Consider the following 27,444-nt stretch of genomic DNA (forward strand, 5'->3'; position numbering starts at 1 on the left):
TACGTCAGATGAAGCGTGGCAAAGTGGCTGGAGTGGATGGTAACGCAGTTGAATTTCTTAAGAAAAAGAGTGATTGAGTCATTATTGGTTAGTTAAGATTTTCATTGTATGTATGCCTCATAGTAAGTTGCCTGATGATTGAAAGAATGCATGTGTTACTGTAGAAATGAAAGGTGAAAGGTAGGACAAAAGTGAGTGTTGAGATTACTGAGGTATAAGTTTGTTGAGTTTACCTGGTAAGTTGTATGGAAGTGTGGTGAACAAGAAGGTGATGGCATGCACGGAGCACTAGACCGGACGAGGAACAACGTGGTTCCAGGAGTGGTAGAGGATGTGTGGATAAGGTGTTTGCTTTGAAGAATGTGTGTGAAAATACTTAGAAAAGCAGAAAGATTTGGATATGGTATTTTTGGATCTGAAGAAAGCATATGACACGGTTGATGGAGATGCTTTTTGAAACGCGTTACGAATATATGATGTTGGATGAAAGCTATTAGAAGCGTGTAAAGTAGATAGAGCGGAAGGTGAGTGGTTCCAGGAGAAGGTAGGTCCGCGGCAGGGGTGTGTGTCACCGTGGCTGTTTAATTTGTTTATGGATGGGGTGGTGAGGGAGATGAATGCTCTTAAGGAAAGAAGGTATGCAGTATGCTGGGGATGGGTAGGCTTGGAAAGTGAGTCAGTTGTTTACTGATGACGCTGTGCTGGTGGAAGATTTGAGTATTTGCGTTTGGAAGAGTATGTGAAAAAAGAAAACTGAGAGTACGCATAAATAAAAGCTTTGTGAGTTTAGATAGAAAAACTTGGAAGTGGAGTGTTTTAGATATCTGGGAGTAAACATAGCAAGGAATGGAACCATGGAAACTGAAGCAAGTCATAGGATGGGTGATGGGGCCAAGGTTCTGCGAGCACTGAGGAATGTATGGAAAGAGTGGTCACTCCCTGGGAGGGCGATAATGGATGTGTTTGAAGTTATAGTAGCCCGACGGTGTTGTGTGGATACGAGGCATGGGCTGTAGATGAGAACATACGGAAGAGGTTGGATATGTTGGAAATGAAATGACTGAGGACTTGTGTGAGGAGGGTTCGATCGATTACATAATGATAGGGTAATAGAGAGGTGTGGTAATAAGAGGAGTGTGGTTGAGAGAGTTGAATAGGATGCACTGAAATGGTTTGGACATGTGGAGAGAATGGTTAAGGAGGGATTAACGAATAGGATATATATGTCAGAAGTGGAGGGGACAAGGAGAAAGGAGAGACCAAATTGAAAATGGAAGGTGGAATTAATAAGATGCTGAGTGCTCGGGGCCTGAGCATACAGGATGGTGAAAGGCCTGCACGAGATAGCGTGAACTGGAGTGACGGGTTATATAGGCGGCGAAGGTGCTGTCACTGGACCGAGCCATGTTATACGAAGCATGGAAAGGAACAGACAGAATGGAGAGAGTACAGAGACGAGCTACCGAGAAACAAATCCTATGAAATCCGGCCAAACGACTTAAATCTTTTTAGTTTAGAAAAGAGAGGGTTAAGGGGTGATCTGATATAGACATTCAAAATTACCAATGGCTTCGATAACCTTGATCTAACGACCAACACAAGGATAGAGTCGTCTGATTTCACTCGCAGTAATGGATACAAATTCATGGGCAAACATTTTACCTCGAATGAGGCGAAGTACTTTTTCTTTAACAAAATTGTTAACGTATGGAGTAACTTACCAACTGGAATTGTGGAAAACGACATTGGCTCCTTTCACAGTGGTTGGTACGTCAACGCTCTGTATACTTTTCTTCCCACCGTAAAGCACCATAACTGATGGACTGGTTCTTGATCAAGATATTCCGTTGCTTTCGGGAGCCTTCCCTGTGGCGGATAGCTTTGAGCAAGCGGCCTTTGTGCGTCCTCTTCAGACTTAGTAAAATACACTAGACCAGCCACTATAACAACGAGGGAAGCGGCTACTGTTGGTTTTTCTTATGTGGGTTTTGCCATCTTGAAGAACGACCACTCAACCTAGCTTCTCGCACGGGCCTCTTACGGCAAATAGAGAAGAGGGTACGCGGTCTTGAATGATAATCCTTAATAGATGTTGACAGCTTTCATGACCCTGTTAGTTGACAAGCCTATACTTTAGGCAGCCCAACCACCTACTAACTAACTTATCTACGTTGGACTTATCAACATACACGGGTTTTATATGATAAGGGAACAAGATCCCCTCACCGTATAACAGACCAAAACGTGGAAGGACAGACGCGAGCTAGGTTAAGTATATGGATAGGCTACAGGACCATACTAGTGTACTAGAGGAATCTTCATCAAGGTAAATCTTACTATAGAACGTTGAGTTCGTACAGTCGCTTCCTCCATATTTCTGTAATGTTTATTCCGGTTGACATGAAGTTTTTCAATATTTTTCCATAAATTTTCGAATAATGAACATCAGGCCATATGATCCTGGTATACAAACGAAGCCAAACAGCAACAGACCACTGGGTTCTCTCGAGGGTGTTTGTGATGGCAGATGACGTCAGGAATATGGAACTCAGTAAGAAATGAAAATACAAATAGATACTAAGATTTTTTGCCATTTACAGAAGCACAAATAACGACCGTTTTCCTCATAGATATATTTACGCCACTAACTTTAGACATTCGATTGGTCACTCCGTAAGGTAATAGTTCTTGTGTAGAAACAAACCGTAATTTGTCTCGTTCGAAGTAAAATGTTTGATTACGACTGTGGATCCCCTACAGCGCTTGAATGACTGATGAAGTCCTCACAAGCCGCCAAGATCATGACTGTCGAAGTCTTCGATAATTTTGCGTTAAACCGTCCACTAACATCTTATCTTACCTACTGTCCAGGTTAAAGTAGTCTGTGTTAAACCATCCCTTAACATCTTTTCTTACCTACTGTCCAGGTTAAAGATAGTCTCTGTTAAACCATCCCTTAACATCTAATCTTGCCTACTGTCCAGGTAAAGATAAGTCTGTCTAAATAATTCCTTAACATCTTATCTTACCTACTGTCCAGGTTAAGTTAGTCTATGATGAGCCATCCCTTAACGTCTCATCTGAGCTACGTTAAGTTAAGGTAGTCTTGGCCCATCCCACAGCCCTGTGTCTCATGCCAGATACCATATTATTAGGTCTCCGCTTTGCTCTCCCTTCGTCTCACTTCTGAAACATGGTAACCAAAAGTGAACAGAATCCAGATAGGGATGCATCAATCACCTGTACAATGAGGATTACATTGATTCACATGAATTCCAATGCCCTGCTAATGGAGACAGAGTTTAATCACAATTTTTACTGCTTCTGCGCCATGTTTCGGCCATGGAACATTATTATACGTGCTTTTTATTTTCCCTCGGTTACATAATGGAGGTCAACGGAGTTCTTACTGTAGATTGTTTTTAACGTTGGAACTGCCGAGTTATGAAACCTTCCACATGGAAATGACAATTCATGTAGCACTTGAGAGCCCAACCTGTATGTTTAACTTGCAGTTGTTGAGGTTCGATGATGTTCATACTTTTATTTCAGTTTAGAGTCGTCTGTGAGTTTTGTTATTACCGTAGCCCATGGTAGATGTCAATCATGTGTATGGGAAAGATTACATGTCTTAAGACTGATTTGTGGCGCACTTCACTTCCTGCGGCTAATCATTCTGACACTCCTCCGATAGTCAAGTTCCATTCAGAAAGCGGGAACTTAGCAGGGGGAAGTTACGTCTGCCATACTAGCAGGAGAGCGGCAGCAGAGGGTGACAGACCAACAGGAGGGAAGTGCGCATACTACGCTAGCAGGAGAGCGGCAGCAGAGGGTGACAGACCAGCAGGAGGGAGGTGCGTCTATTACACAAGCCGGAGAGCGGCAACAGAGGGTGATAGAGCAGCAGGAGGGGGGAGAAGCGCTTACCACACTAGCAGGAGAGCGGCAGCAGAGGGTGACAGACCAGCAGAAGGAAGGTGCGCCTACCACACTAGCAGAAGAGTGGCAGCAGAGGGTGACAGACCAGCAGGAGGGAGGTGCGCCTATCACATTAGCAGGAGAGCAGCAGCAGAGGGTGATAGAGCAGCAGGATGGGGTGCGCCTACCACACTAGCAGGAGAGCGGCAGCAGAGGGTGACAGACCAGCAGGAGGGAGGTGCGCCCATCACACTAGCAGGAGAGCGGCAGCAGAGGGTGACAGACCAGCAGGAAGGAGGTGTTCCTATCACACTAGCAGGAGAGCGGCAGCAGAGGATGATAGACCAGCAGGAGGGAGGTGCGCCTACCAAACTAGCAGGAGAGCGGCAGCAGAGGGTGACAGACCAGCAGGAAGGAGGTGTTCCTATCACACTAGCAGGAGAGCGGCAGCCGAGGGTGATAGAGAAACAGGAGGGAGGTGCGCCTGCCACATCAACAGGTGTAGAGTCAGCGTTCAACCATGGCTGAGCGGTGATGCAAGTAGCATGACAGACCACGTCTCACCGACACCCCGGCCGGCCGGTGCTTACTGAGGCACAGACCAGGACTATCACACTGTAGAACATCAAGACTCAGGTGTTGCTACTGAGGCACAGATCAGGACGGTCACACTGTGGAACACAGAGACCCGGGTGTTGCTACTGAGGCATAGACCAAGACGATCAGACTGTGGAACACAAAGACCCGGGTGTTGCTACTGAGGCATAGACCAGGACGGTTAGACTGTGGAACACAAAGACCCGGCTGTTGTTGCTGAGGCACAGATCAGCACAGTCACAATATGAAACACAGAGAGCCAGGTGTTGGTCAAGAGCTGTACTATGTTCCTGTAATGTGTAAAGTTGTAAACTATTGTTTACCTGACCACTATTGCTGGCCCCCCTTTTCAAAAGACTTATTCTTCTCATCCGTTTTTTTTCATTTTTCGTTTCTATTTCTTCCGTCCTTTCCTATGGTTTACTCATATGAGAGGATGAGCTCCATGCACATCAAGTAGAGGGATCGTTGGACTGTGTGTAGACGATGCCAGGATCATGAGAGGAGTACAAGATGAATGGCGATGACAGCATCGGCCTGCAGGGGACCTGGATAAATTCCAGAATTGGTCAGACAGATAGACGATGGCATTCTGTCCCAGTGAATGCAACGTAATGAGGACGGGACAGAGTGCAAGAAGGCTTAGGTGTGGTAAAGATCTAGGGGTCGATATTGCGCCAAATTTATCACCAGAGCTACATATTAGCAGAAATGTGAAATAGGCAAACTGTCTGATGGTAAATACATGAATCACATTCAAATACAAGGACGTGTTCGTAGAATTATTCGCAACGTCTATCATACCAAAGCTGCGTCATGCCTCCCAAGTCTGGTCACAACAGTCAAAGAAGCACAAAGAAAGATCTGACCGAGAGGGTGAAGGGAAGAGCAACTAAGTTGATTGAGGTACAATGAGAGGCTGAGGGCTACACAGTGTCCACCACGGAGGAGAGGAGAGAGTTGGAGGACCTGATAACAGCCTTCAATTTTGTATACCAGTTGGATGATACTGACTGGGAACAGTTCTTCAAGGGATACAACACCAGAGTAACCAGAGGCCTCAATAAAAATTGGGTAGGTGGAGTGTGTGTTTTTGGATTGTAGCAAGCCTTTAACACTGTCCTCGACAAAAACTGGAACTACAGATGAGCATAAGAGAGGAACTCAATGGATCGAAAATATCCAAGCTGAAGAGAAATAAGGACGTGTGTCAAAAGTACTCCCTGAAATGGGTAAGAGTAACTGACTAGAGATGTCTCGCAGGACACAGTCTTTGGGCCACTGTTGTTTCTGGTCTGTGTAGATGAACCACCAGGAGGACAAGAATCATACCAGAATGTGTGAGGGGTTAGGGGTCTTCAGGACTGTGGAAAACCCTCCAAAGACACGTAACAGGATGACGAAGTTCAACCCAAATCACTGTAAGCGATGAAGATATGACAGAGTGAGAGGAAAACTAATTATAGCTACTATCTTGCGGGAGACAAGCTGCAGAAATCAAGGTGTGGGAGGGACCTGGGGGTTAATGCCGGATCTATTCCCAGACCATCAACTCGAGAATTATCGAGGAGATTATTCATCCACCAGTCAATATGAATATTATCTACATGACATGATGTCGTGTGTTACACCCAGACTAGAGTATACAGCACCAGTTTAATCATCTGTCGTGCGGGGAACACTGGCTGGAGAAGGTCCAGAGGCAGGCACTGAAGATGTACGGAAGCGACGCCACAGGGAGAAGATATGCCGCAGGAGACTAAGTGAAAATGAGGTTTAAAAATAAAGATGTGAGAATACTCATACGATCCCAGTAAGGACTATGAAACATAACTGCAGAGAGTTGGGATAAGTTTTCAAAAAACGTTTGATGCAAGAGGATGATGGTGCGAGGGGAAAATAAGAAGAGGTGGCTCCACGAGTACAGCACTCTCTCCCACCCCTTACTGTGCAAATAGGATGACACACACACACACACACACACACACACACACACACACACACACACACACACACACACACACACACAGAGTAGATGACGGAGTGACCTGATCACAACAAATAAGTGTTAAAAACAGATTGATGACGTGGACAGAGAAGAGTTCTTCGAGAGATGTAGGGATGGAACAACCAGAAACCTGAAATTAAGGCAGAATCTTGTTGAAAAAAGGTGTAAAGAAATTCTTCAATAGCATAAGAGTGGTGGGTGAATGGAACGGTATAACTGAGAATATGGTTAATGTAGAAAATAAGCAAAGATTTAAAAAAAAAAGAACTGTGTGCTAATAGAGAATGTTAAGGAGGTGAGGGAACTACGGGTGTAATATTCCCTCCCCGTACAATGCACATAGGTAATTACACACACACACACACACACACACACACACACACACACACACATACAGACTCTCTCTCTCTCTCTCTCTCTCTCTCTCTCTCTCTCTCTCTCTCTCTCTCTCTCCCCGCACCAAACACACACATGGTGATGACCGACTGACCGTGCGGGAGGTGAGGTTGTAGGCGGGGGAGGCCACTGTGTGATGACGCAGTAGGAGCCGGCTTCGTCCCTGGCGTATTGGTACAGCTGTGACCGGAGCCTCTTGCTTCGCCTCCCCATATCCTGCCCACGTAGCCTCAGCCACGGCCTCCTGCGGACAGGCAACAGTCTCAGCTGACGACGTCTAGCAATCTACATAGATGCTGACTGTCAACGTCAGCCCTCCTATACGTCAACGTCTGCCTTCCTGTACGTCAACGTCTGCCTTCCTGTACGTCAACGTTAGCTCTCCTGTACGTCAACATAAGCCCTCCTGTACGTCAACGCCAACCCTCCTCTACGTCAACGTCAGCCCTCCTGTACGTCAACGTCAGCCCTCCTGTACGTCAACGTCAGCCCTCCTGTACGTCAACGTCAGCCCTCCTGTACGTCATGGTCTTGCTGCCACGTAGGTGTCTGGCTGTTTGTGTTGACATCCCTGATGGTCTTCATATCAAGGTCTCATAATAGACTCCTTGACCTTGACTTGTATCCTGACACAGACACTCTGATATTTGTCTCACTCACTCAGATATTTTGGCCATCTCTCGCAAAGTCAACTCTGTGGTGAGTTTACGTGTCATGTTAACAGACCTTGTCTACTGTGTTCATGAAGGGCGCTCATGTTAGCATGTGGTTTGTCATGAAGGCAAGTGAGTTGTGAGGAAGGGAACAGATGTAGGTAGTGAGCTGTGATGAAGGCAACAGATTTAGGCTTTTAGCTGTGTTAACTTAGAAGACACGTGTAGCACACACAATCAGGACACATACACTTGAGAGAAACACTCAGGTGACACTTCAAGTAAGTCACACTCATACAACGAGGCACCAGAACACATCATAACAATGAGTCACAACAGGAGACCACAACACCTTACTACAAATGTCACAAGAATGCGTCACAACACACTGTAGCAGCATGTTACAGCAATGCGTCACATCGCGTAACAAGAGTTCGTTATAACAATGCATCATACATTACTACAACCCTGTATCGCAACACGCCAAATCACCTCGCACATTGCATCATAACTAAGCGTCACAGTATACATCATAACAATGCACCACACATAACCAGCAACTCACAACACATGCGTCACAGCGGATCATGACAATGCACCACCAAACGTAACAGCAGCAATTCACAGCACAAGCGTCACAGTGCGTCGAAAAATACACCACACGTTACAACAGTAATCCACAACAAGAGTGTCACATACGTCACAATGATGCATCACAGTTCACAACGAAATCTGGCAGCACAAGCGTCACAGTAAATTACAACAATAAATCACACGTAATAACAGCAATTCACAACACAAACGTCACAATACTTCACATACAACAATAGGATTTAACATCACAACACGTAACGCGGGCAAAAACACAACAGTGCAACTCACCACAAGGAAATATTACACATTCAAGAGCGTTGGTAACACTGCATACCCTGGCGCCCCCAAGGACGTATTTACGTATACATATGTACACACATGCACGTGTTTCACGCCCACGTGTTTTTCTGGAGATGAATTATAGTATTTTATGTACTTGAAAACTGCCGTTGTTTCATTCACTTGAGGAAATGTTATATAAGATACTCCTGATCGTGTGTGCGTATGTGTGGCGCACACACACACACACACACACACGGTGTTTCACTGTCTGGGTAGTTGATAGAATAAACTGCTCGAGGAGACGCTGAATACCGAAAGCTTACGAAGTTTTAAAAGGCTACTTAACGGCATGGAGAACTCAGATGGGCCGCCAAGGGTGTAAAACTCTCCCGCTGTACTATAAAAGGAGGTAAACAAACAGATCTGCGCACATATGGCTGGGGATATTGTAATTGTCAGTGACAGAGTATCAGGACCAGATGATATTAAAATGATATCAAGAAACAACGGAATTTCATCAAAGATAATGTAAAGTGTCATCAAACGGAGAAGAAAATTATGGAGCTGATAATCAGTTGACCAAAAAGCATGATAACAAAAGAAAAGCGACCGAAGGAATTTAGATGGACTTTAGCCAGGGGTAATAGGGCACATCTAGTGGAAACGGACGGAGTAAATAGTCAGAAGGATTTTATCTTCATGTTCCTGAAATAGATAAAAAAAAAAAAAAAAAATGGTCACAACGCAGAGACCAGAGTCTACTGAAGACAGGATAGTGGCTGATGCTGAAGGACGAGGATTTAGGAACATTGACGCAGACGGACATGGTAAATTACTACGTGAAGCCAAGCGAGGTTTATATACACCGTTAGAGGTAGAACAATCATGGCAGTACATGGTTTGTTCCATGGAAGGTTCGTGATCAGTGCTTGTTGGTGAAAATGGAAATTCTAGAAAAACAGAGAAACGGTTGGACAAGACTAATAGGTGGTAATGATTTTTAATATCGAGAAGTCCATAGTTTTAGATATCGATGGTAAAAACGAGACGGCAAATTACAGCATGAAATCTGTTGAGCTAAGAAAGGGTAAGTGAGGAAAAAGACTTGGGCGTAATTACCTCTGGTGACCTAGAGCCAAGTAAGCAGTGCACAGAAACAGTAAAAAGACCACAAAATTCCCGGATTCAGAGGTAGAGCTTTCGAATTTAAGTCCAGGGAAATCATCCTCACACTTTATAATTCATTGGTTCGTCCTCATCTTGAAAATTATATTCAGTTTTGGTCACCCTACTGGAAAACATGCATAGACAATGTAGAGCACAACGTCGAGCTGCCAAGATGATTCCTGGACTGAAAAATAAATCCTCTATGAGAGCCAACTTGACGACAAATCTATTTAGCCTCGTAAAGATAAAGGTTAAGAGGTGATATGATACAGATATTCAAAAATATCAACGACTTTGATAGTCTCAGTCAAACAAGCTACTTAAGGATTGATTAACCTGATTTCACTCGTAGTAATTGATACAAACTCAAGGGCATATTTGTATGATTCCTGCCAAGAAATTTAACGATTCGTAAGAAACATATCAAGATAAGGAAGCAGGAAATCTCAGGATGGTACAGGCAACAGCGAGACGCAGACTCTTCTGATATGATACAGCAAACCATGAAGACACGTATGCTTAGAGTAGGGCGTCCAGAGGAAAATGTTTTGTTCCACATGTTACTGAGCACACGAGAACAGAGAGACCTATACGCTATCTGTACTGGAGCTGTACACACGGCAGCAGCAGCATGGAAATTGACACTATCATCACATCTGATACACCAGATGAAAAAAGTGATCATATAATGCTTGAGTCTGATCATGTGGTGAAGGATAGCATGATAAAATTTTGGACAAGAAACCAGGATCAGATAGGAATTATGTACGTTGGAGGAAACTGCCCAAAGCTAAGTAATTTCACCGTTGAACGTTAGAAAGCTCGAAGGTATAGGGATGTAGCGTGGAGGAGAATGGCCACCATTAAAAAAGGGCCTGAACTGGAAATGTATGTAAGTGAACTGGAAGCGATTACAGCAAGATAAGGAAGGAGGAACAGAGGATCTTTGGTGAGAATATCGTAGACAAGGCAGGAGAGACGAACCAAGACTTCTGAAGTTCGTCAGGCGTAACTTGTTGATGACAGGGAAGCCAGGAAGGCTAAGAGATTTCGACGTAAGAATAGCAGAGGATGATGTGACGATATGAAGGAGGAAAGTGACATATTCAAGAGAATTTTTGTGGTGTGAGACGCTATAGTGGCAATACTAGTGAGACGGAACGGGATGGTATTGAATATCATTGACATTTGTGCATCAGAATTTTTTACTTTCGTATTGTCCCGTCTGTCAGTTTTGTATATATGCATCAAGTCTTTACTCACATGTACACACACACACACACACACACACACACACACACACACACACACACACACCAGCCTAAGCCAGGTGTCTATTCATCAACCAGCTCCAAGGGGAGGACGAATACCTGGGTTAGGTGTTGGCAGACGGACACGCCCAAGATTCGAACCTATGATCAGTAGTGCTATACACTACACCATGGAGGCCCGTGTTTGTGTCTGTAGGAGAGAGAGAGAGAGAGAGAGAGAGAGAGAGAGAGAGAGAGAGAGAGAGAGAGAGAGAGAGAGAGAGAGAGAGAGAGATTTGATTGCTCTGCACACTCCTTGAGCCTTCTGTACCGCCATACCCACCCACTGTTGCCTTTAGCCGTCGGAGTTGACGCAAGGTCTGAAAGTAGTGGAAATGCTTGTTGAGCCAGCGCTCACAAACATATATCTTGCGCACAGAGAAAAACACGGCGCATGAGACAGTGTGAGCCTGGGAGGGACGCAATTGTTTGGTACACAAGGTCGCGATGTAGGAGACTTGAAGGTTGTGCAGTGGAAGGTCGTTTGAAGCAACAGACCTGTCCTATGCCTCCTGCAGCGTAACGTACAAGGGATGCAAGTTGTGTTCACCCGCCAGCACGTGAACGGTGAGAGAAAGCTGTTGCAGCTACTGCAGTCCATCAGTCTACCTTGAAATTACGTAAAACTTCGATAATCTCGATCTAACAAGCCACTCAATGCTCGATTCATCTGACTCATAGTTACGAATACGTACCAGAATGAGGTGAAGTACTGTTTCTTTAATAGGATTGTTAAGACATGAGGCGAAGTACCAGTTAGAGTGGTTGAAAGCAATAACATACATGCGTTTCAGAACAGATAAATGCTTCAAGGTCACGACTGACATTGTTTGCGCCTCCTTAACATGAAAAACTGGCAGGTTTTCCGCTACTTTTACCACGTTTAAGTTTAGTTTCTGACACTTCCCACTATCACAAACAGCCTCAAAAGGACCCAGTAATCTGTTGTTATTTGTCTTTCTTCGTAAATTGCTTCAAGGACATAAACAAACTAATTATAGACTTCGACCCATGTAGGACTCGTGGTTCTCATGACATTTCTCAACATGGGCTTATGTGTCTAGATACATGCGTTTGAGAGGCCGCTTGAAGTATTGTTCCGTATGTCAATGGAGGAAAGTATAGCGCCTATAGAGTGGAAAGAGGCAGATGTGTCGTACTTTTCTTTAAGAATGGAAACGGGGAAATTGCGCTGCATTTAATCCCAAATCTCACTGACAAGTGTGATAGATAATAAGAAAGCAAATGGGAAATCATTTGCAAAGGCCGAACTACTATCTACATGGAAAGACAACACTGAATAAGGGATAGGAGATCTTTTATGACAGATCTCTTAGATATCTGAGAGAGAGAGAGAGAGAGAGAGAGAGAGAGAGAGAGAGAGAGAGAGAGAGAGAGAGAGAGAGAGAGAGAGAGCTCCGTTTCAGATAGAAAATTCGATAATGGAGTATGCATTTCTGGAATGTCACATAGGCTTTGACCCTGTACCATACAGAATGTTGGGTCTTGAGGCAGGAATGTGAAAGTCCTTGGGAGGGGCAGGTAACGAGAGACCTTATGTTCCACGAGAAGGAAATCTGCTTTCTTAACCTGAACTGTAGAAACAGGATGGAAATGCAGACAGCACCTCCCCACCCACCTCTCCTTCCGGCTCAAGTGCCGGAAAAAGAAAGCTACCAGGTGAGGTCTGACCAGGGCAATGTAAGAAGTATTGTATCCTTTATTTTGTAGTTTATATTTCAAATATGAAGCCTAGCAGCCCGTTAACATTATTGTATACATTTAGGCATTGTTTTCCGTACTTAATGTCATTATCTATTATCACTCCGATGTTTTCTCACTCCTAATAATGGTTTGCTGGGTAGTCTGTATTCTTGATCTAATAATCAGAGCCAAAATGTATTACTTAGTATCAGTCAACACTGAAATCCTTCTGTCATGTTTCTCACCACTTCATCAGTTTGTCTAAATCCCTTTGAATCCTCAAGCAATCTTTTCTTGACTATGATGATAATTTTTCCTCGTTTCTTGTCGTCGGCAAATCTCGAAATCCTACCTGTGAGTCTTGTCTCCAGGTCACCGATGTGCGTGATGGAAAGCATAGGTGCCAGGGATGAGTCTTTTGGTACGCTGCTCAACACAGTGAAGCCAGGCAGATGTTTCGCCATGTCCAGAGCTTAAGCTTTACTTTGTAATCTTTTAGGTAATTGTTTGCTGAAGGCTTTACGAGAATCTAGATATTTTGGAGGATATTTTGGAGTCTCAGCTACGGTATGTATGACTAAAGGATTCATTCAGATTCGTTAATCATTATCTTTTATTCCAAAATCCATTTGATGTTCCAGACGATCAACGAATTTGTCTTGATGTTACTATTCTGGAACCAAAGTAAGGCGGGCTTCAGCAGACTCTGTTGATCTGGACTTGAGTATCATGTTTGAAGTCAGGAAGGCAGTCAACAGTGAAGTGGATCACATCATGATGCTTGTTTCCTAGCTTTTCACTGACCTCATAGGTGCTAATTACGTCTTTTTTGAGTGGATATTAAATCTGAAATGTTATTGCCTCTCGCTGGGTCTAGGAAAACTATCTTCATGTAGATCAATTAGTCTTGTCGTCCTCCTGGTTACCGTCAGGTGGTTCCAGTTTATGCCGGGTTGTTAGGATATGCTACAATTATTGCTTGATTGTCATTTACTCAGGATTTGAGTTCCTCAGGCAAAGCTTTCCAATTCTCTGCACATTGTCTGTACTCCATGAATCATCTTAGACATCTTGAGTTCAATATACAATGAATCGTATGTATTAACATCTAGTTTTCTATGTTTATCTTAGTTTCGTCTAGCACGTATTACAAAACACAGTAGATTTATGTCGTCCGTCTTTAGAAAAACTTTATATATACCTGGAAACGTTGACTCTCCCGATACATATCTATTTTCTTGGAATTCAAGACGGTTAATGCTGACAGAGTAAATGACTCCATCCGAAGTACGAAACTTGCCCAAGGGGAAGAGAACAAACGACGCACGTCAGAGGAATCTTTTCCACTTGGTGTGGGTCAGCAGGGTAACATATCACGAGTCACGTCCCTGGAATCAACGCTCCTCCTCGATCTATACAAACGACCCGCCTGAAGGACTGGAACCATACCTTGATATGTTTGCGGGTGACGTCAAGGTCGTAAGGGAAGTAAAGAATGATGAAGATGACATCAACTTATAAGGGAACTTAAGGAAATTGTAAGACTGATATAATTCAACCCGAGTCGTGTATAACTATAAGGATGGGACACAGTCTAACAACTCCTCGAGTCTATCTAGAGGCAAGCAAGCTGCAGGAATGTACGTTTATGTGTGGGAGTCAACCTCGTATCTGATGTCTCCCCTGAGGAGACCTTTTAAGGATGTAGGCTGGCGACCTAAGGATGTAGGCTGGCTGTCGGCTGTCAGATGTCAGAGAAGGTCCGGAGGAAAACAGCAAAGACAGTGACAGAACCTAGAGAACTGAGCTACAATGAGAGGTTACATGCTATGAGTCTGCCAACCGTGGCCAAGAGAAGAGTAAGGGATGACTTGATCACAGCCTGTAAATTTCTAAACCAGGTTCATGATTTCGAAACTGAATAGTTGATGGAAGTATACAAAGGATTGAACAGCCGGGGGCCATAGCTGGAAATGAAGCAAGAAACTTGTCAGAAAACATAGAAAGAAGTAATACTGACATCTCTCAGAAAGGATGACTAGGATTATTTAGAGGGACAGAACTCCCTCCATGTACCGCACCAACCCCCTCCCTGCTCCGTACAAATAGGTAGTCAAGCGTACATTCACTAGTACATTACAGCAGCGTGGCACAACACACAACGGTCACAACATTATCATACCAACACATTACAACACGTTACAACACACAACAGGGCACAACATTATCATACCAACACATTACATGTCACAACACACAACAGGTGACACCATTATCATACCAACACATAACATGACACAACACACAACGGGTCACACCATTATCATACCAACGCATAACATGTCACAACACACAACAAGTCACACCTTTATCATACCAACACATAACATGTCACAACACACAACAGGTCACACCATTATCATACCAATACATGTCACAACACACAACAGGTTGCAACATTATCATACCAACACATAACATGTCACAACACACAACAGGTCACACAATTACCATACCAACACATTACAACATGTAACAACACACAACAGGTCACAACATTATCATACCAACACATAGCATATCACAACACACGTCACAACAATATCATACCAACACATTACAACACGCCACAACACACAACAGGTCACAACATCGTCATACCAACACATTACAACACGTCACAACACACAACAGGTCACAACATTATCATACAACACATTACAACATGTCACAACACACGACAGGTCACAACATTATCATACCAACACATAACATGTCACAACACACAATAGATCATAACATTATCACACCAACACATTACAACACGTCACAACACACAACAGGTCACAACATGAACATACCAACACATTACAACAGGTTACAACATTATCATATCATCACATTGCAACACGTCACAACACAACAGGTCACAACATTATCATACCAGCACATTACAACATGTCACAACACACAAGTCACAACATTTTCATACCAACACATTACAACACGTCACAACACACCACAGGTCACAACATTATCATACCAATCATATTAACACGTCACAACACACAACAGGTCACAACACCGTCATACCAACACATTACAACATGTCACAACACACAACAGGTCACAGCATGAACATACCAACACATTACAACATGTAACAACACAACAGGTCACAGCATTATCATACCAACACATTAAAATACGCCACAACACACAACAGGTCACAACATTAATTTACCAAGACATTACAACATGTCAGAACACACAATAGGTCACGACATTATCATACCAACACACAACACATCACAACACACAACACATCTCGGAAGATTAGAGTAACGCATTACACGAAATGTTGAAGAAATCTGCCTCACCACAATGAAGACCATGAGAACACATGACACTTCACAGAAACTTTCCCCAAAGAACATATCGCAGCAGAGCAACACAACACATCGAACATCACACAAGCCACAAGAACACATCGTAAGGCATTTTACAACACAAACCACTCAAGAACTGTGTGTGCCAACGGCGTGTTATACGAACACGTCAAAACACTTCGAAGTAGTGTGTCACAACACATTATAACAGTATTTCACAACATATAAAGGCTACTGTACCGCAGTATTACGTATAACACATAATAACAATCAATTGTGTGAACGAGACGCATAACTAAACACTATGCCACATCAACACATAACATGCCCAACACGTCACAACGTGTGACAATCAATAATCTGTCGTGCCTGCGAATCACAGTACATAACACGTCACAATATATCACATCAAAGTACCACAACACATAATATATAACAACGTATAACAACAACACATCACGACCCATACCTCCACGTGTCATCCCCACGCGGATCTAAGGTAACCCACTCCTGAACACACAAGCTGAAGTTCACTGATGTAAGAAATTCACCACCATTGTGTTGCGGTAGTGTACACTACCACCGACACGATAGTGTACAACACCACCGTCACGATAGTGTACAACACGACCGTCACAGTAGTGTACAGCACCACCGTCACAGTAGTGTACAGCACCACCGTCACAGCTTATTGAGAGCGGTATGCTTTAGATCCGCGTGAGGATGACGACGCCAGCAGGAGTAACACGTTCCGGGACCATGTAGAGTGCAGCAGGTGCGACACGCTTGTATAGTGAGGATCTCGTGACCACTTGTGTTTACAGGTGTGCCGACCTCTGTTGAGTGAGAGCGAGAGCTGATATGAGGACTTTTGCTGTTACTACGACGACCTCTGTTGATCCTGTTACGATGGTCGTTACTAATGTGCCCCTTGACAGCCTGTTGGGTTACTGCCACCAGTCCTGCAGGAGGTGTTACTACCTCTCCACTGTTACTGTGACGAGCGAACTGTTCATCGTAAGGAATCAGGGTTGTCGATACATTGCCTTAGCATGATATAGTTTCCCATCAACATTCTTCCCTTATCTCTCGAAGGTTTCCTCTCTCTCTCTCTCTCTCTCTCTCTCTCTCTCTCTCTCTCTCTCTCTCATGTGGAAAACACTTGCAATAATTTAAAAGATTATTATCTTCAGCTATGAAAGGGAGAACACAAAGACGGGTTCTGCATTTCCCAAAGACGAACACATGTCTGAAAGTGTATCGAATGAGAGGAAATGTTTGTGGCTACAGAGGCAACGTTACGTGACCATGTATCCTGTGCACTCCAGGTTGGTTGATTGACTAGGGTTTAGTTCGATCGACCTTCACTATCATTAAGGCCGGCAACTGGACAATTTTTCACAATCTTAGGTGTTAGAGATGATTATGAGTCCACACTCACTCTCGCTGTGCCTAAGGCGGCCCTTGTCTGCATGGGGCTGTGCAGGAAGGGTTGGGTTGTGGGCCGTTTCCTCAGATGGTAAGATATGTTGAGCCACATCCTGACCACCCGACCTCTCATGAAGATCTGAAGTGCGACACAGTACAGTTTAAAGAATCCTAGAGTAACATTTCATCTTAACTACCTGGTCTATGACGGTACGACCCTTGTGCACGACAATAGAACCCTTGAGGAAAACGGTACGACCACTGGGTATGGTGAACCAGCTTGTGATTTGAGCCCTTATTGGCCGATCATCATACTCGAAGGCTTAGTTGTAACTGAGGTCAAGGATCGTGCCGTCTTGTGCACGGAGCTGAGGAAGGTTCCTGAGGGACCTGGAGGCTGGTTCACTCTTAGGAAAATTGAGGAAAGTTGTGTTGAGAGAGAGAGAGAGAGAGAGAGAGAGAGAGAGAGAGAGAGAGAGAGAGAGAGAGAGAGAGAGAGGAGCACAGCGCTTCCTCCCCTCACGAGGACGTCTTGCTCGGCCCCACCCGAGGCACGCCCATCCCTCCGCCGGTGTTCCGTGGCAGGTGTTACTTTCACTGTCCTCCTGCACCACAACTCACCACCGTTTCCAGGTATGACCAACTGTCGTGTCGTGAGTTATGACCAAATCTATGATCATTATGACCCATACGAACCACACTCACACAACTCTTGTATTTACCCGAGAGTCTCCCAGCGCACGATCACCAGGTCCAGTCAGCTGGGGCTGCGCTGGCATGCAGCGGTGCGGTGAGGGAAGCAGCAGCTGGACTCGAGGCACCAGTTCCAGCAGGAGGAGCGGCAGGAATAGAGGCACAAGCTGCAGCAGGAGGAGCGGCAGGAGTAGAGGCACCAGCGGCGGCAGGAGGAACGGCAGGAGATCGGGAGCAGCGGCCGGGCCGCAGGCAAGACTGGGCCGCGTGTCGCACGGCGGCGGCACCACACCTCTACTTCCTCCCTGCCGGATGTCAGCCATTACAGTCCCCTGGCTACTGTATACTGGTTGTCTCCCCCTCCATGGATACTGTATACTGGCTGACTGCCCTCCCCCCCCCGCCTGGCTACTGTATACTGGCTCTCTCTCTCTCTCTCTCTCTCTCTCTCTCTCTCTCTCTCTCTCTCTCTCTCTCTCTCTCTCTCTCTCTCTCTCTCTCTCTCTCTGTGCTACTGTATACTGGCTGATCCCCCCGGCTACTGTATACTGGCTGACTCCCCCCCGGCTACTGTATACTGGCTGACTCCCCCCCCCCCCGGCTACTGTATACTGGCTGACTCCCCAGGCCTTCTTACCCCTTCCGTTCTGCATACTCGCCCCTCCCTCCAAGATCCTTGCATTTACCTCCCTCACCATCCCATCCATAAACAAATCAAACAGCCATGGTGACATCACACACTCACGCCTTACCAGAACCTTGAAAACCACACTCGTCGGTGAGACAGGTATGTAGTTCGGTGGCTGTTCCCAGTCTTTCTTATACATTGGTATGAAATTTGTCCGTTTCCACTCCCTTGCCACTCTGCATCTCTCCTGCAGCATCTTGAGCATATTTTCGAGAGATGTGTTTAACGTATCAGAACACATTTTCAGCACATATGGTGAAATTTCATCAGATCCTTGAGACTTTTATGGGTCAAGGGCCTTTGAATAGTCCCTTAAATTAATTTCTAGATCTGTTTTTTAAGTCCTCCTCCCGGATCCATGTCACTGGTGTTGGGGCCATAGCGTCTTCCACTGTGAAAACGCATATGAACTTGTTACTCAGTTCCTCACATATCCTTACGTCATCCTTAGTCTGATTAGCTGTTCTCTAACAGGCAAGTGACTCCTGGGAAATTTAAGGAAAAGTTTGGATTTTCTCCTCCATCGTCCATGATATTCGCTTCAAAGTTTGTATGTTCCTCCTTCCTAATCCTGGTGCCTCGTTCCTTGCTCTCATAAACCTCGCATACGCTGGCTGGCTGGAGTGCCGTCTATACCCAATGCACATCTTGAAGCTCCTTTGCTCCTTGACATCTTTTATTAAGCCATTCTTTCTTCTTCCTTATCCTTCCCTCTGTATTTCCAGCCAGTGCTACTCATGTTCCTACTTCATAGAAAATTTCACAGAATCTCGCATTATAAAGTTCCGTTTTCTGGCTACTGAATTTCAGTTTCCAATTTATGTTGCCAGAGAACCGTTGAGGTTTACGTAGTTTCCACGATTATGTCTTCTCTTTGTGTCTTCTTCCACCTCTGCTCGTTCTCATTTACCACATAGTCGAGGTTGAGCGTTACATGATCACTTGTCCCATTTGGTATATCATACATGACGTTCTCATTATCCATGCTACTATGTATGAAGGAAAGATCTGGTAATGTTGGTGTATCAGTCCCTCTCATCCCAGTAGGCTCACTAATATGTTGGTACGGGAAATTTTCCTACAAACAATTTAGCCTGCATGACTTCCTGTCACTAGGAGAATACAAAATCCCTAAGTCTCTACTGATAACTGAAATCTCCAATCATCTGTGCTTTACCACCTCTGCGTAATGTGTGGTACACTGGCTCATGTATCATCCTAATTGTTCCTACGTTGTATATTTGTTTTTGTTCGTTGCGATTTTTTTTTGAGGATTACGTAATATCAACGTCAATATGCACTTCCTCCCTATAGGTACTCTTAGCATTATGTATTGTCTGAATGGACCATCTTCCACTATTTCTTGAATCTTATGGTCGTCTTTTATTCAAAGGGCCAATCCTCCTCCTCCTCTCCTCCTATTTACCTCCTTACCATCAAGTACTCCTCTGGACAAGAGAGGTGAGACCTAATGTTTTTAGTAAGCTTTGTGTCCACGACTCCACCTGTATCAGGTGCACTTTCCCTTGTAGAGCCATTGAATTCTTACTCAACGATAGATCCAACAACATTTGAGTACATTACTTTCAGTCTGACATTATCTTCTACCACTCCTGCCCTCAGTGCAGTGCAGGCGGAACTGCTCCGTCCTCTTGCCTCATTTAAAGACTCCGGGCTCCAGCTTTTTCTTTCCGACTGTCTTCTTTTCTTCATTTGATTTATCATATTTGATGAATAACCCACTGACTTGAATATAGTCTCTAAGTTTCTTAGCTTTCCTAAGTACCTCCTGGCTAGATGACTCTAGGTCAAACGTAAGCATAACTTGTCGCCCCCTGAATGTCTTGATTATAACCACCAGTTCTTTTCCTTTCTTTTATCACCGGAACTGCGTCTGGTAATTCTGTAGCCTTCAGTGATATTTTGGTATTTCCTCTTTCTTTCCCCCATTGTTCTTTATGTGGTTTATGACTCTTCAAGCCGTAGGATAATCATGTCATTACAACACTTCCACCCTCCTCCATACATTCTTTTCTATATCCCATACCTGGCATCTGCATAACATAAAGGCATGTGACTGATTGACCAGACAGGAATATCCTACCAATGGGAGGTGGTCTTACCGCATACAGGCCTGTGATTGGTTAACCGGATGGGAATATTCTACCATTTGGAGGAGGTCTTTCTTCATACAGGCATGTGATTGGTTGACCGGATGAGAATGTCTTACCAATGGGAGGAGATCTTACCGCTTATAGGCATGTGACCAAATGGTAATATACTGCCAATGGGAGAAGGTTTTACAATATATTGGCATGTGACTAGTTGACCACACCCGATTCCGGTTCACTGGTGGTGTTTGTGCTTATTCCAACATCAACGCACCTGTTGCACGCCGCAAAGACCTTGAGTTCCCAAACTCTGATGTTATGTGGCTTAAGGACTATCTCCCAACTACCACACTTTTCTTTTGTTTCTCCAGCTGCTCTCCTAATTCTACTGATACTCTATCTTCCTTCAACTATCTAAGCTCCTGCCATTAGACTGTGGCATCCTCTCACCCGGAAGCCGAAGTCTTCTACTCCGGGGTTTTCAACGTTCACCATAGGGAATGGTTGAATTCCTCCCATACAGGTGATGAAGGTATCGAAGTCCTCTCGTTCTCCATTCTCAATTATTTAGAGCAAATTATCTCCCCCCTCCACCCATATTCCTGACCGATGTGACCACTCGTCTAATATTCTGGATCTGTTTTTCACCTTTCGTCCGTCCTGCTGTAACTACAATGTCGCCCCCAATTGGTTCATCTGATCACTCTCATAAATAAATGTATCTATTCTAACGGCACGTTCCTCTCCAGTAGCCCCTTCTGAGCGTAAATACTGTCACCTTAACAACGCTGACTGGAATAACTTTAGTAATTTCTTTTCTGACTTCCCTTGGGTAAATTACTGTCTCTCATGTGGTGATGCCTCTGTCTCCACCGAATGCATAGCAGAGGCTATTGTTGCGGGAATGGAAGCATTTATCCCCTCTCCCTCCATAATGACCTCTTTATCCAACCTATAGTTCATCAGTTCTTTTTTTGAGGCCATTCAGGCAAGGGATCAAGTATGTTAAGTTTGGAAAAACTTTTCCTCATATGGCTCCCATTCAGCTTTCATCCTGTGAGCTCGTTATCCGTCTGGTAAAGCGTTTCTTTATTTAAAGGAAATACGATAACCTCTCCTCGTCCTCCACTGATGGGTCTTTCTCGTTTCTAGCGAAGGGTATCTCTAACAGCTTTTGTCGCCCTACCTTTCCTTCACTTTTCCGTTCTGACGATACTATAGCTGTCTCTCTCGTTTCTCCTCTAACTCCATCTTGGATAATTCTAACATTCCTTCACCCCCTGATGCTCCTCTTACTAATCCTATGCCTCTCCCCGTAATCTCTTTTTGAGCTGTCCGAAAAGCGTTTCTTTTTGTGGACACAAGCAAGATTTATGATCCTGATGGCATCCATCCCCGTGCACTGAAAAAGTGTGCCTCTGAACTTGCACCTGTGCTTAATAGTCTGTTCCGTTTCTGTTTAGGAACCAAAACTTTTCCTTCTCCTTGGAAGCAAGCGTTGATACATCCCATCCCTAAGAAGGGTGACCGTTTCGACCCCTTTGAATATTGTCTTGTTGCTTTGACATCTACCATTTTTAAAGTCTTTGAATCCCTCCTCAACTCCCATATCCTTAGACACCTTGAATCTCACAGTTTTCTCTCTGATCACCAGTATGGCTTCCATTATGCGAGATCCACTGATCATCAACTCAGAGAGATTTTGGGAAATCCTACGGAGTTACCCTTGACATATCCAAAGCTTTTGACAGGGTGTGGCATCGAGGTTTCATCTCTAAGCTCCCCTCTTTTGGCTTCCCCCACTCTGCCCCTTCATATCTAGCTTCCTCTCCGGCCGAGCTATCTCTGCAGTTGTTGATGGATAAGCCTCTCCCTCTTTTCGCCATCAAACAGCGGTGTCCATCAAGGTTTCGTCCTTTCCCCTACACTTTTGCTCCTTTTTATCAACAATTTCTTCCACAAATAACTAAATGCATTCATACATCCTATATAATTCTGCTCCATCTTCTCTCACTCGATCTGCATCTCGTCTCAAAACAACTTTCTCAATAAACTCAGAGTTGGACAGGATATCTCAGTGGGGTAAACGAAACTTTAAGTTTAACGCCTCCAAGGTCCAGTTTCTGCCCATCTCTCTGTCGGAAATTCCTCGCAACACTCCTCTTTCCCTTGACGGTTCTGTAATTCCATCTTTTCTTTAAATGAACATACTTGGCATTACGGTAACATCCACTCACTTAATTAACACGTGATCCAATAACGCCCTCTAGCCATTTCTCCTACTTACATATGTATACTTGTGTATATCTCTCTTTTTAAACTAGTTATGCCCAATCACCAGTCCTTTTTCTGCACACAGATCCACAAGCTCTTCACCATTTCCATTTACAACACTGAACACCCCCTTGTACACCAGTTTTATCCTCAACTGCCACATTACTCACCTTTGCATTCAAATTACCCATCACTATAACCCGGTCTCGTGCATCAAAGCTGCTAACACACTCACTCAGCTGCTCCCAAAACGCCTCTCATGATCTTTCTTCTCATGCCCAGGTGCATAGGCAGCAATAATCACCCATCTCTCTCCATCCACTTTCGGTTTTACTCATATCAATATAGAGTTTACTTTCTTACACTCTATCACACACTCCCACAACTCCTGCTTCAGGAGTAGTGCTGCTCCTGAGCTTGGGAAGGAGACTTGTGTGAGGAGGTATCAGGAGAGACTGAGTACAGAATGGAAAAAGGTGAGAGCAAAGGACGTAATGGGAGTGGGGGAGGAATGGGATGTATTTAGGGAAGCAGTGATTGCTTGCGCAAAAGATGCTTGTGGCATGAGAAGCGTGGGAGGTGGGCAGATTAGAAAGGGTAGTGAGTGGTGGGATGAAGAAGTAAGATTATTAGTGAAAGGGAAGAGAGAGGCATTTGGACAATTTTTGCAGGGAAATAATGCAAATGACTGGATGTATAAAAGAAAGAGGCAGGAGGTCAATAGAAAGGTGCAAGCGGTGAAGAAGAGGGCAAATGAGAGTTGGTGTGAGAGAGTATCATTAAATTTTAGGGAAAATGAAAAGATGTTTTGGAAGGAGGTAAAAAAGTGCGTAAGACAAAGGAACAAATGGGAACTTCAGTGAAGGGGGCTGATGGGGAGGTGATAACAAGTAGTGGTGATGTGAGAAGGAGATGGAGTGAGTATTTTGAAGGTTTGTTGAATGTGTTTAATGGCAGAGTGGCAGATATAGGGTGTTTAGGTCGAGGTGGTGTGGAAAGTGAGAGGGTTAGGGAGAATGATTTGGTAAACAGAGAAGAGGTAGTAAAAGCTTTCCGGAAGATGAAAGACGGCAAGGCAGCGGGTTTGGATGGCATTGCCGTGGAATTTATTAAAAAAGAGGGTGACTGTATTGTTGACTGGTTGATAAGGTTATTCAATGTATGTATGACTCATGATAAGGTGCCTGAGGATTGGCGGAATGCTTGCATAGTGCCATTGTACAAAGGCAAAGGAGATAAAAGTGAGTGCTCAAATTACAGAGGTATAAGTTTGTTGAGTATTCCTGGGAAATTATATGGGAGAATATTGATTGAGAGGTTGAAGGCAAGGCATATACAGAGCATCAGATTGGGGAAGAGCAGTGTGATTTCAGAAGTGGTAGAGGATGTGTGGATCAGGTGTTTGCTTTGAAGAATGTGAGAAATACTTAGAAAAGCAAATGGATTTGTATGTAGCATTTATGGATCTGGAGATGGCATATGATACAGTTGATAGAGATGCTCTGTGGAAGGTATTAAGAATATATGGTGTGGGAGGCAAATTGTCAGAAGCGGTGAAAAGTTTTTATCGAGGATGTAAGGCATGTGTACGTGTAGGAAGAGAGAAAAGTGATTGTTCTCAGTGAATGTAGGTTTGCGGCAGGGGTGTGTGATGTCTCCATGGTTGTTTAATTTGTTTATGGATGGGGTTGTAAGGGAGGTGAATGCAAGAGTTTTGGAGAGACGGGCAGTATGCAGTCTGTTGTAGATGGGAGGGCTTGGGAAGGGAATCAGTTGTTGTTCACTGATGATACAGCACTGGTCGCTGATTCGGGTGAGAAACTGCAGAAGCTTGTGACTGAGTTTGGTAAAGTGTGTGAAAGAAGAAAGCTGAGAGCAAATGTGAATAAGAGCAAGGTCATTAGGTAGAGTAGGGTTGAGGGACAAGTCAATTTTGAGGTAAGTTTGAATGGAGAAAAACTGGAGGAAGTGAAGTGTTTAAGATATCTGGGTGTGGATTTGGCAGCGGATGGAACCATGGAAGCGGAAGTGAATCATAGGGTGGGGGAGGGGGAGAGTGCATATATATATATATATATATATATATATATATATATATATATATAGAGAGAGAGAGAGAGAGAGAGAGAGAGAGAGAGAGAGAGAGAGAGAGAGAGTAGGAGCACATAGTGCAAGAATATATATAGAGTTACAGTGGACCAGCGGCGGTGTGTGTTGTCATGTGGTATGGAGGTGATGGAGAGACTATATGTTCGTGGACTGTGAGCCAGCGGCTGCCCAGGTGTGGGGGAGGCAGACAGAACAAACAGCTACCTGGGTTACACCTGAAGTGGTGTCCCATTGCGCAACCAACACTAACCCCATCTGAAACCCGGGCGGGTAGTTATGATTACGTACCTCCCTGGTCAGCGGCTGTCTACCTCCCACGAGAGAGAGAGAGAGAGAGAGAGAGAGAGAGAGAGAGAGAGAGAGAGAGAGAGAGAGAGAGAGAGAGAGAGAGAGAGAGAGAATGTTTTCATTATTCTAAGGATATGATTATCATTATTATCGTTGTTGTTATCATTATTATTATTATTATTATTATTATTATTATTATCATTATTATTATTATTATTATTATTATTATTATTATTATCATTATCACTATCATTATCATTACCTAAGTAATAAAGAGGTTAGGTGAGTGGGTGGTGGGCCTGGGTTACATTACCCCCACGCCGTGTTCTGACCTTTCCTTATGGCGTTACCTAACACCACCACTGGTGAGTTTCATGTAGCATCTCCTGGCCCGGGACCACATGGACGCTCACACGGTATCCTTAGCAACACACGGACGTGTGAACACCTCCGCTCGCCTCCCTCCCCACCCGCCCATTAAGCAGCCAGCCAGGGCAGCCTCCTCACTGTGACTGCGGTTCTCAGTTGTTGTTTTTTTTCACCTGTTTCCTATTTGATACCTCAGGTTGCCAGTCACCCACTTGAACGATGCATTGTTAAGGTGGGGGAAGGGCGGGTGACGAGTGCCAGCAGACTGTCAGTATGGTCATTTGACTGGTGACGGGGTGAGGAGGATGGGTGAGGTACTGTGACTGTGTCTGATGTGACTCCTCAGGATGACATACTGAACCCTCGGATGTTTTCAAGTATGTCTGCCTGGAAATTTTACGAGAACTTTTTATGTCGCCTGCGGATATCTATCTATCTATCTATCTATCTATATTCGATAGATAGATAGACAGGTAGATAGATTTTCTCCATTCATTTTAATTTTCTTCTTAAAGTACATGTGAAGTTCTGGGAACACAAATACTGCCCATCTTCAGTCAACTCGACTAAAAGTGATACAAAACAATTAAAGAACGAAGCATGAATTGAACACATCCTGGAGTGTTAAAAGTGAGAGCGGTAACTTATGTAATATCTTAAATAACTGAAATAAATGAGTAACGGTTTATTGGATCTAGGCAACCAATCGGCTGTAAATACACAGTTGAGGTATTACAGATATTACAGAACTGGGAGGTCATGACATTTATTAATTAAGTAATCATACACGAGCTTAAGATGAGGGTGAACTGGATCTTTCCAAACTTTGGGTAAGCACATGGGTTAGGTACATTTAGATAGCAGGGTAGCAGGTATACAGGGAGGTTTACTGTGTCCGTGATTGTTCCAAACTTTGGGTAAGCACATGGGTTAGGTACATTTAGATAGCAGGGTAGCAGGTATACAGGGAGGTTTACTGTGTCCGTGATTGTTTGAAAGTAATTGCCAAGCTCTTGTTTGCCCTGTACTTCGATGATTCATGAAGGGATTGTATTCTCTTATGCAGATGGTTTCTGTTATGAGCAGTCTTGTAGGGTCGTAGCAACGTTCCAGTATTATTGTGTTTTCAGTAAGATGCTGATGAGTGAGATGCTAGTCATGTTGTTGTTGCATATATAGTTCAGGGCCTCCGTGTTGAAGGCGAATTGTTAAGCGTCGACTGAGTGATGTAGTAGTCATATCGATGCAGCTCACGTTGTCTTCAAGTTTACAACTTTCAACTGGGGAAGAGCACTTGTAAACCACACTCCTAGATTGCAGTGGGGTTTATGGTCTGTGTGAGGTCATTTCTCATAGTGTAGTCACCGGTTACGTAGAGTTACATAGATACACAGACCACACAAACCCAAGGTCCCAGCGAGGTGGTCTGGGCCTTTAAAGGCAGGGAATGAGAAGAATAGCAAAGA

The 27,444-nt window shown here is 44.2% G+C and overlaps 1 protein-coding gene across 3 annotated transcripts in view; it reads right to left on the reverse strand.

Annotated features, from left to right (window-relative positions):
- LOC139756922 (scoloptoxin SSD14-like) overlaps positions 1-18,405 on the reverse strand; it is a 48,178-nt gene extending 29,773 nt beyond the window's left edge. The window contains exons 1-2 of one of the 3 annotated variants that reach the window (XM_071676955.1): positions 18,169-18,405; positions 7,014-7,163 (exon numbers count right to left, since the gene is read on the reverse strand). In XM_071676955.1, coding sequence (XP_071533056.1) covers positions 7,014-7,132 — 119 coding nt within the window. In that variant the 5' untranslated portion in view covers positions 7,133-7,163; positions 18,169-18,405. The remainder of the gene's footprint in view (positions 1-7,013; positions 7,164-18,168) is intronic. The other 2 variants (XM_071676888.1, XM_071677049.1) reach the window with 2 other exon arrangements.
- Between the last annotated feature and the right edge of the window lie 9,039 nt (positions 18,406-27,444).

This window comes from Panulirus ornatus, chromosome 1 (genome assembly GCF_036320965.1).
Source record: "Panulirus ornatus isolate Po-2019 chromosome 1, ASM3632096v1, whole genome shotgun sequence".
NCBI classification, from domain to species: Eukaryota; Metazoa; Arthropoda; class Malacostraca; order Decapoda; family Palinuridae; genus Panulirus; species Panulirus ornatus.